This window comes from Lactuca sativa, chromosome 2 (genome assembly GCF_002870075.4).
Source record: "Lactuca sativa cultivar Salinas chromosome 2, Lsat_Salinas_v11, whole genome shotgun sequence".
Taxonomy (NCBI): Eukaryota; Viridiplantae; Streptophyta; class Magnoliopsida; order Asterales; family Asteraceae; genus Lactuca; species Lactuca sativa.
Window position 1 is genome coordinate 232310907 of NC_056624.2, and position 11339 is coordinate 232322245.

Genomic DNA, 11339 nt, shown 5'->3' on the forward strand with positions numbered 1-11339 from the left:
GAAAAATAGCAAAAACATATTAGTTGACGAGCAAGTTGCTATGTTCTTACATGTACTTGCACATAACGAAAAAAATAGGATTATAGTAGAAAGATTCAAAAGGTCAGGTGAAACTATAAGTCGATATTTCAAGGTAGTCTTAGATGCAGTATGTCAATTACATAAAGAGTTCTACAAGAAAATTGTGCCAATACCTGATGATGAAACCGATGAGAGGTGGAGGTGGTTTAGGGTTAGTAATTAGTTATTATAAATTTATTTAATTCCAATATTAATTAAAAGAATTTGTTTTATGTAGAGGGTTGCCTAGGGGCATTAGATGGAACATATATCAAAGTTAAAGTCCCTGCAGCAAAGAGAAAACCTTATCGAACGCGCAAAGGTGAGCTTTCTACTAATACACTAGGAGTGTGTTCGAGAGATCTTCAGTTCATATATGTACTAGCGGGATGGGAGGGTTTCACAGCAGATAGCCGAGTACTACGAGATACTATTAGTAGACCACATGGTCTTAAAATACCCCATGGTATGATATACATAAAACATAAAGCTACATAATATTATCAATACAATCTACCTAAATATGTAGAATCTATTGTAGGAACATACTACCTTTGTGATGTCGGTTATACAAATGGTGAAAGTTTTTTAACACCTTATCGCGGGCAACGTTACCATCTTAACGATTGGTCTCGACCTCCTACAAATGCTAAAGTGTTATATAACATGAGACATTTATCAGCAAGAAATGTAATAGAACGATGTTTTGGATTGATTAAATGTAGATGAGCTATTTTACGTGATAAAGCATACCATCCAATAGAATCTATGTCACGCATAATCATTGCATGTTGTTTGATGTATAACTTCATACGTACAACCATGATGGAAGACCCCCTTGATCAAGAAATCCGAGCAAATCACACCCAATTTGGAGACGAACATGACAACATTTATAATTATTTCTACCGTGGAGACCTCACAAGGATGGACTGACCGTCGAGATCTTCTTGCTAATACTATGTTTAGTGATTGGAGTTCAAGGCGTGACAATAATTAATCTATTCCATGTTTTTATGTAAACTTCAGTAATCATTATGTGGTGCTTATACTATTTTTAATGATTGGACAAGTCTATTGTTATTTCATTATTCTTGTTTTTATATTGTATTCATTATGTGATGTGATAATATTTCTTCAGTTTGAATATATTTCTAAATTATTCATTTATGTTAGAAATATGTTTTTCAATATTATATATATATATATATATATATATATATATATATATATATATATATATATATATATATATATATATATATATATTAATTAACAAGAAAATAAATTATTTGGTAAAAAGTCATGTTATAATAAAAAATTATAAATATAAAATATAGTTATTTTGGCAAACTAAGATGTGCATCATAATGTATTTTTATAAAAACAATGTTGTTTGAAAATAAATAAACCATGTAAAAAAAAATGCATTTCCATTTCACTGTATAATACTCTAAAACAAAAGAAATGGTTTTCAGACACATTTCTCTAGTGAATTCTCAATTCTACAAAATAGGGGAGTCAATACTCTTTCTCCAGCTTAATTTTCTTTCTCTACATTTCCATTCTCTGTAGCAATTCATTTCTCTGTACCAAACAATCCTTAAGGAAACAATGATTGAGAAACAAAAATGATCGATCGGGTTCTCAAAATACATCATCGTTTTTTTTTTTTTTAATTTTTATTAGTATGTTTTGAGTTACATTTGACAATACTAATTGAAAATTAAAAGTTGTAGTTTTTTTCTTATTATCATTTTAACAAAAGTTGTAAGATTCTATCTATGTAAATTATATACATAAATAAAAGTTAAAAACTCATAAAAACACTCAAAAGTTATTTTTAAATTTGCTTTTATATTATGAGTTTTTTTTTTGTAAATAAAAGTTTTTAAATTAGTATTCTTATTAAAATATTAAAATAAGTATTAAAAATGTAAAATTAAAAATAAAAGTATATAATAATCATTTCAATTTTGAAAAAGATTATATCCACATACAAACAAAATGACAAATCCAATTTTTAAAGGTTTGAACATTTTTTTCTGAAAAATACATAGTATAAGGATCAATTTGTAGTATTGACTTTTGTTTTTTTTAAAAAGATAATAAAAGAAATAGAAAAAGAAAATCATAAAAGCAAAGTAGTATTTTTACAATAACCAAAGACCAAAACCATAATAAAAGTCTTATTTTGGATCGATGATACTAGTTTAAAAATTTTGTATCAAAATAGCAGTGTTTTCATTTAAATATATGAACAATTTTTATAGTTTAGTCTAAACACAATTTTATAAAGTTGTAACGAGTTTAATAGAAGAAGAAGAAAAAGTACACTCATTGGTGTCTTCGTACAATGTTTGGCTGATCGATGTGAGCTTCCTTGTTTGTTTCGTTTTCGATTTCGATCGTGATTTGGTGCTGAGTCTAGACTAAATAAGTTGTCCCACATATTGTACCCGTGATTTTAATATTATTTTTAAAGCAAAATAATTTGATGCACACAGGTAATACCTCTCATGTGTATTTGTTTTTATTCATAATATATTTTATTTAAAAAGAAAAATTACATCTGAAATGCAGATGGGTGTTGGCGTGTTGCCTTTTCAATTATTTCTAAAGATAATTACACAAAAATTATTTCTATATAATGCCGGGTAATAACAGATAAGCGGTGTTTCGATTTATATTCCAAAGTTGATTAAAAAATAGAAGATGTAAGACCATAGACAATGCATTTGTTTGGCCCTTTATGACAACCATTTTTTTTTTTTTGGTCTCGAGGCTTTGCTAATATGCTGTAAAAAGAAGCTAACCGGAAAATATGGAAGATGTTGCTTAATCAGCCAAAAAGAACCACTTAGTTTATGCTATAGAATTTGTTGAGAAAGATCTAGTTTTTTCCTCTCTTATGAACTAAATAGAAAAAAAAAATACATATATATCAAAGTTGATAAAAACTCTAGATTTTATAAAAAGAAATCAAATATCTTCCTATCTTTTGTTTTATTCATCTTTCTAGTCATATGATCACGATAAGTGTCAAAACTAAGAGATATTATTAAAAGATGAATTAATGGTGTCATGTGTTATTATTCTCTATGGATAGAATGTGACATTGTATATAAACAGAAAGATAAACAAAATATAAAAAAAATAATTTTTTTGAAGTAATATGTCAAAATATGAATGAAAATTGTATGCTTTACTTACATACATTAATGTTAGTAAGTCCTGTAAGTTTAAGTTAGAATCAGTCACAATCACATAAAGGTAGTTTTGAGGATCTATTTTTGTATGAAGATGAATATAAGGTTTGTCAAAGGAATTATATTGTCGTTAAAGTCAAAACCGATATGTTGAATTAAACATCATATTGAAATGGAAAGACGTATATCATTTGTTCAACAAACCTTGAACCATCAAATATTAGATAGTGAGAAAACACCAAGACATATACACATAACACAAGAAATTAAAAATGAGCAACTCAACGTCACTATATATCTTTTGATATTTTTAAGTTGCATACTTTTTGACATTCAAGTTTATTCTTACCAATTAATTTCAACTGAGCAAAACTTTTTTTATAGAATAGTTTGATACGTAAAAAGAAAAACTGTAAAAAACAAAATTGCATTTTCTCCATCTTTTATGTTCTGTAATGAAGAGACAGTTAACTTTGGCAATGGAAAACAATCAATGAATATCACATATCTTTGTGTGTTTATATGTTCGTCTCTTAAAACATAAGTTATATTTGTTACATGTTAATTCGTAAATGTTCAATAACATTCATGTAGGGGTGCAAACAACTTAAGCTTTTGGGATCGGTTCGTTAAAAGCTTGAATCGAAATCAATTTTAAACGAGCTCAAGCTTCGTATTAAGCTCATTTATTAAACGAGATCGAACTCGAGCCTATGTCATTAAGCTCAATTAGGTTCACGAGCATAAACGAGCCTATATATAATATAATTTATTATTATTTTCATATATTAAAATAGAAAATATATGTGGAATTAGAGATTTATTATATTAGTAAACGAGTTCAAACCGAGCTTAAGCATATATAGGCACGTTAGACAAAAAACGAGCCGAACACGAGCCCGAGCCGAACATGTATAATTTTTTACAAGCTCGATCCAAGCTTAGTACAAGAAAGCTCGAATCGAGCTGAACACGAGTTTGAGCCTCATATAACTTAAACGAGCCCGAGCTGAGTTTGACCTGGATCGGGCTTGGCTCGACTCGTTTGCATCCCTACATTCATGGCATTAGTAGAAAGGATTTTGACTAATTATTTTTTTATCATTTTAATTTCTAATATTATATTTTAAATCCATAAATGATTATATGATATGTATGAAAATATACGGGACATGACCGATAAACAACTGTTGTGCGGCGGGATAAAAAAAAATAAGAGACTTTAAATTTAATAATCTTTATTTTAATTTCATGTATAGTAATATAATGTTCTAATTTCATTTGTTGTAATTTATTGTTTTGATTTAAAGTTCTTGTCAAATTCCTTTAAAATTTATAAATATTATATATGTTTAAAATTAATAAACTATACCATGAGTTTTTAAATTATTTAATAAAGATTACGGTGATCAGCTAAGTTATTTTATATATATATATATATATATATATATATATATATATATATATATATATATATATATATATATATATATATAAAATGGTCAATAAATAATTATAAAGGATTTAAATTAATATTGATAAAGTTAATAGAATGATGATGTTAAAAAATAAAAAATAAAGGTTACATTATATTGATCTCTTAGAATAAAATAAGCAGCACGTTTTTTGAAAATTATTTTTATTGGTTATTTAATTAGATTCTTTGTTTTATTCTAACAAAGACAGATTTGGTGTTTTAGTCGAATGGACAAACTTTTAAAATTTAACTATAAGTAAAACATGTTAAAAAAACTGCTAAAATTATTCAAATACATATAAGATAGCATTCCATATATATATATATATATATATATATATATATATATATATATATATATATATATATATATATATATATATATATATATATATATATATATATATATATACTCCTAGATATGCCAAATGTCCCTTTTTTACACCGCCACGTGGCATGATAATATTCACTACTCTTTTGATTTCCCGCTCATTCGCACTCCATGGTTATACATTGCAACAATTATCCGGATCAATAACCGTGATTCATATCCCAAAAAATTAGGTTAGAAATTTGAATTTCATAAATTAGCCAAGAAATCGGGGATTCTAATCCAATCTATATTTAAAATGGATGAGAACGTTTCCGTTTCATATATACCTACATCCAAGATTTCTTATATACCCAACATTTTGATTCTGCTATACCGAGGGTGATCATGCTCCAGGTATGTAATAATTCATATCTTATTTTCGTATATCTCCCCAACCTAGGGTTTTTACTTTTTAGTTCCTTCTCCAATCCTTCCGGTCGCCTCCTTCCTTGCATCTGCATTCTTGCCCCCTTTCCAATTCGTTACCTGTTGCTCGAAAAACATGCGGTTCATTGATTGTAAGGTTCATCAAAAACTTTGAATCACTTCGGTTCTTTGTTTTTTTTTTTTTACATCTTTTTCAGTTTTTTCGTTTGTAGCAGTCATTTTTGTGTTTTTGAAGGAACCGGGGGATATGAGTGATAGGTTCTTTGTGCCACAACGATGGTTTTGAAGTCACCCTTAGTCCCTACAAAAACTTGATTTAAGAAGGTAAGAAGGTTAATGTTCTTAAAACTTTTCTAATTATTGTTTACTTTTTTTTGGTTTAGTTTTATTCAAAACAAAGTAACGGAAAATAAATCATGGTCTCTCTCTTTCTCTCTACTGTCTTTATGTGTGTGTGTGCTTAGTCATATAAGTGTTGATTTCGTGGATCCGGATCAAGTCACCATTGTGACACCATCAACTCCATGTGCTCTTCCTCTGTTTCTAACCTTCATTTGTATTTTTTAGTAAACTATTAAAAATAGTAGAGGTTCTACAGATAGCAAATAGAAGTAGTCGTTCGATATATGTGCAGTGATTTGTGATTATGGAAGGTATAGTTTATTAATTTTCGCTTTGGTCGTCAATTGAAGATGTAGTAGTTCAATAACATTATTGGTTCCTATTGGAAATTTTAATAGCTCTTTTGATAAGGTTTTAGGATTTAAAACTATTAGCCATTGTAAACGTTTTCATAAAGCATGCTTAAATGCCCTTTTTTTTTTTTTTACTGTAGTGGTGGAAACCTCAGTAGCTAAGAATGCTAAGTTGGTAAAGAACCTACAGGAGCATTCCCTTATATATTGAATTCCTTTAAATATAAAGTAACAATTATAAAATACATGTCGGTTGCCATCTTGAAACAGTGGAATACAATAGTGTGTGTGTAAGTTTGGTTACATTTTAGTCGACTTCTTTTTTTTTTGGGTTTCTTTTGATGATGTTTATAGGTGAATGGGTTTCCTGGTAAAAGTAGGAGGAATTGGATTATTTTAGGTTTGGTGGGATGGCGGAAAGTAATATAATTCTAAGGAAAAAAAGGTCAAATTTTTAATTCAAAAAATGTAACAAATAGACATTTTGATTTAATATACAAGGACCAAAACAATAGTAACATACTAGTGTAGGGATAACTTTGTGATTAAATGGAATTTGGAACAAATGTGCAATTATAGATAAACCATAAAGACGAAATAGGTAATTTACTCATTTGTTTATTATAACCTTCAGCTTGAAGTAGCAATATACGTACTTGCCTGGTTGACTTTTGAGTCCAAAGTGTTGTATTATACAGTTTTTGTGTAAAATAAAAAAATTGATAATGGTGAGGAATAAACTATGTAAAATGTTTTTGTAGGATTTCGAACATTTGTAGCATTCTAGTTTGTAATTTTTTTTGTGAGGATCTCGAATATAGAGAGAAAAAAAACATTTTTTGTTATAACATTTTACTTTCTTAAACTATTATTTATAGCATCACTTTGTAAAAAGGCCCCCCATGAGGATTTCGAATATGGAGTGGGAAATTAAAAAATAAAAAAAATAAAAAAAAAAAAAAAACATTCTACCTTGTAAAAGGGTCCTTTTTTTTGGAAGTTTTGATCACCTTCGCGAAACTACTAAAGAGAAGGCTAACAGTTTTAGCGTAACTTATTAAGGATTTCACAACCGAAAGGCTTTGTCAGAAAAATAAATAAATAAAAACATTTCTTTACATGACATTCTATTTTCTGAAAACTGCTATTCTATTTTCTAGAAACTGTTATTTATGTATTAAAAAATAAATAATAAACATTTTCTAAATTTTTTAACCGGGTTTTAACTTAAAGCATATCTTGGTGCCTGACCTACCCTGCCAAGCATATCTGGGTGCTCGACCTACCATGCCAAGCATGTGATTATGTGGTATGATGGGGGAACTCACTAAGATATATATATATATATATATATATATATATATATATATATATATATATATATATGGTAAATAAAAGGTATTTTAAAGTATATTTATATATTTGGGATGTATACTTTTATCTCTTAAAAAACAATATATTTGGTAGACTACACCCAGTGAGTGCTATATAAACAGCTTCACATTTGAGATGGGGAAAGTGTGCTCTTTCATTTCTTTCTCTTACTCTGTCTCTTCCTCCTTTCTTTCTTGTTTCTTAAAGGTACAACTCAATGATGCATGTCTTACTACCCCAAGAGTACAAGTTTTTCTTCATTTTCTGCATCTACAGTGTATAAGCTTCAAACACTTGGCAGTTCTAGAAGTCCCCAGCAGGTATTGTAAATAATTTCTTTTACGAGATTTATTCTGATTACCATTTTTAGTACATTTTAAATGACACTATATTTGAACACTACAACTTTTTTTTGGGGGGATATACAATTTAGTTACCTCTATATTTATAATTATTATGTTGATATATTTACATTTCATTGATTTTATTTTAATGACTTAAAATTTAAAATTAGTGATTTTGTTTAATTTACAGCGACAAGTTGAATGTAATGGCACACAGCAAGAAGATTAGTGGAGAGTCAAAACAGGATTCCCCTGAAATGCTTCTTCCATCACTGATCAGATCTGCAGATGCCAACCAAATTCTGGATTTTGATTTCAACCAAAATGCCTCAAATTCTCATTTTATGGTATGTTTTTAACATAAAAAGTTTAGCATAATTGGTGAAGATTATAATTTAATTTAGTAATATAAAAAATTGTTACTTTTACTATAAATCTACTTAACGTTGTAATTTTGGCAGGAGCCCAATGGAAACGAGATTGATAGCCCGGATAACATTTCGAATCAACAAAGAAAACAATCTGTTTCGGTTAACATTCCACCTTCACCAGTCGATGCCAAAAGAGTTTTGTTCAAAGAGGAACATGAAGCAATCGGAATCCATAGCCCGAAAAATCCAGACATCATGTCCAACGCCCATGAGCTCAAATTTAATCCACAGACGGGCTGCGGAATTGATGAGACGGGGCGGGGGAAATCCCTGGACCATCTCATCCTCCCAATAAAGAACACTAGGATGGATGGTTTGAAGGACAAAAGATACAACTCATTCAAAACATGGTCGGGTCGACTTGAGAGACAACTTTCCACGTTACGTGGAAAATCATGTAACGCTCTAGAGATAAACCCTCCCCAAAACCTTCAAGGGGAGAGTTTATCTGTAGACCGATACTTCGATGCTTTAGAAGGACCGGAGTTGGAGACTCTTAGGGTATACTCAGATATTTTTTTTGTTTCGTTCGTTACAAAATAAGTTATATATCATTTCTGTTTGTTGAACAGGCTTCTGAGGAAATAATGCTCCCCGAAGACAAAAAATGGCCGTTTCTTCTTCGTTACCCGATCTCATCATTTGGTATATGTCTCGGTGTTAGTAGCCAAGCAATAATGTGGAAGCATTTAGCCTCAACCGCTTCAACACATTTCCTTCATATAAGCCTTAGAGTGAACTATACTCTATGGTGCATATCGGTCCCTCTTTTCGCAGTTGTGGCCTCAACATACCTTCTAAAAGTGATCTTTTACTTTGAAGCGGTTCGAAGAGAATACTACCACCCGATTAGAGTTAACTTCTTTTTTGCCCCGTGGATCGCGTTACTCTTTTTGGCTATTGGAGTTCCCGATAGTATCACTACAAAGTTGCCTCACTCTTTATGGTATATGTTAATGACACCGATTTTATGTCTAGAGCTCAAGATTTATGGGCAATGGATGTCCGGCGGGCAACGGCGGTTGTCCAAGGTGGCGAACCCGTCCAACCACTTATCGGTGGTTGGGAACTTTGTCGGGGCCCTGTTGGGCGCATCAATGGGACTCAAGGAAGGCCCGATTTTCTTTTTTGCGGTTGGGTTGGCTCATTATACAGTTTTGTTTGTAACATTGTATCAAAGACTTCCAACTAATGAAACCCTCCCGAAAGAGCTTCATCCTGTTTTCTTTCTATTTGTTGCCGCTCCAAGTGTTGCCTCGATGGCATGGGCCAAAATCAATGGATCCTTTGATTATGGCTCGCGTATCGCATACTTCATTGCCTTGTTTCTCTATTTTTCACTGGTAAGTTCAAATTATCATTATTTGATTAAATTTGTATCCCTACAAAAGTTGGGGAAGTGGAATCCTATAAAGGATTCTCATCTTCAAATCTCGGACTCATTTGACGGTTGGTGACGTGATAGTCGTTGGACATGTGCATCGTGGGACCACCAACGATATGGACATATGCTTTACACTTTTTTATTCAATTAAATTTGTAAATTTTATATGCAAATTTCACCAATCCCATCTCCAGCCCTAACACAAAATGCATACAAATTATAAATTTTAACCTTAAATTTTTTTTTTCCAAGTATGGTTAGAGTTGCTCTAATATGTATATATTTGTAGGCGGTTCGTGTAAATTTCTTTAGGGGATTCCGGTTCTCATTGGCGTGGTGGGCTTACACATTCCCAATGACCGGAGCTGCAATCGCCACAATTAGATACTCAAGTGAGGTCTCGAACATAGTAACCAAGTTGTTATCAGTAACCCTGTCAACAGCTGCTACGGTTACCGTGACAGGGCTACTGATAACAACAATTGTTCATGCTTTTGTGCTACGGGACCTTTTCCCGAACGACATTGGGATTGCAATTAGTGGCCGGAAACCAAAAACACAACGGAAATGGTTTCACCGGGGCACATGTGGCTCAGTCAAAGATGTTGAAGACCCCTTTAAATCCGTGAGCTCCAGCGATGAAAAGGTTGAGGAGGATCCGGTAAATGTAAACGGATATCAATAAGAGTAATGTATCTGATACCTACGGTTTGAGTTATTAGTCAAAGGAGGAACTTAGTTTAGAAAAGTTCCAATGAACTTGGATGTATATAGTATGGCTTTTACACAATATAAAATATAAGCATGTTGTTGTTGTTTTGTCGAAGTTTATTTGCTCGAACGTTTCGTTTTACAATTTCTTTTTTCATAAATGAAAAGGTAAAGCGCAAAAAAGAACTACAAATTTGCAGTTTTGACTTTTATCAACAAATGCGACATGTTTTATCACGTTGACATGTCATCATGTATAATGGATACCATTAAATACTTAACTTCTATTTATTCAAAATCAATATATAATATATAGAATAATATTTAAGCAAACCCTTTTCCCCTACCAGCCACATCGCATCTCCGACGTCCATCTTGATATCTCGTCTACTGCTTCCATTGAAGATTTGAAGCATTGACCATCGAACTTTATTAAATCCGAAAATCTGAAGACCCATTTCACCATTTGCCAGGAGCCCAGGACTAGGAACTAAAGGCCATTAATCTTTTTTTTTCTTTTGTAGATCCATGATAGCCAAGACTATATCGTATTGGGTTTGTCTTGACCAATTCCGAGCACAGTCCCACACGGCCTTGGACCCTGGTTAACTGCAGTCTTTCGTAAGTTCCGATCTTGCTTCTACCCAAGGTCCAAATATAAGGCCCAACTTAGATGCAACCGGCCCAACTATTCTTATGCGGAACCGGATTTTAATATATCCGTTTCAAGTTTATCTTATCTGCCGGTTAAGGAGCCAATTCCTTCGAGATTTTGAAACCGGGCCAAACTTGTTTCTCCGGAAAAATACATTATACATGGTTTCGGATCTAATCAATGGGCAAAAAAACATTTTTCTTTAACCTTCCATATAGCCGTTATATGACTGCTCTATA

The 11339-nt window shown here is 31.3% G+C and overlaps 1 protein-coding gene across 3 annotated transcripts; it reads left to right on the forward strand.

The window, feature by feature from the left end:
- Positions 1-5313: 5313 nt before the first annotated feature.
- LOC111888813 (S-type anion channel SLAH2) lies at positions 5314-10560 on the forward strand. Of its 3 annotated transcripts, XM_052768746.1 has the most exons (7): positions 5314-5637; positions 5742-5830; positions 7783-7895; positions 8110-8266; positions 8381-8851; positions 8923-9693; positions 10024-10560. In XM_052768746.1, exons 4-7 carry the CDS (start codon positions 8126-8128, stop codon positions 10417-10419), a joined length of 1779 nt encoding a protein of 592 aa, XP_052624706.1. In that variant the 5' UTR covers positions 5314-5637; positions 5742-5830; positions 7783-7895; positions 8110-8125; the 3' UTR covers positions 10420-10560. The 3 variants fall into 3 exon arrangements, with proteins under 3 accessions (XP_052624706.1, XP_052624707.1, XP_023740692.2); XM_052768747.1 differs by having other exon boundaries at positions 5314-5830; XM_023884924.2 differs by lacking the exons at positions 5314-5637; positions 5742-5830 and having other exon boundaries at positions 7696-7895.
- The last annotated feature ends 779 nt before the right edge of the window (positions 10561-11339 follow it).

What these genes read in the sequence shown, in the direction of transcription:
- LOC111888813 (XM_023884924.2), top strand. Translation starts at nt 7,711, where the DNA reads ATGGGGAAAGTGTGCTCTTTCATTTCTTTCTCTTACTCTGTCTCTTCC. An exon ending in CCTCAAATTCTCATTTTATG is followed by an intron (nt 8,267 to 8,380) that starts GTATGTTTTTAA and finishes TAATTTTGGCAG; the next exon opens with GAGCCCAATGGAAACGAGAT. An exon ending in TGTTTCTCTATTTTTCACTG is followed by an intron (nt 9,694 to 10,023) that starts GTAAGTTCAAAT and finishes ATATATTTGTAG; the next exon opens with GCGGTTCGTGTAAATTTCTT.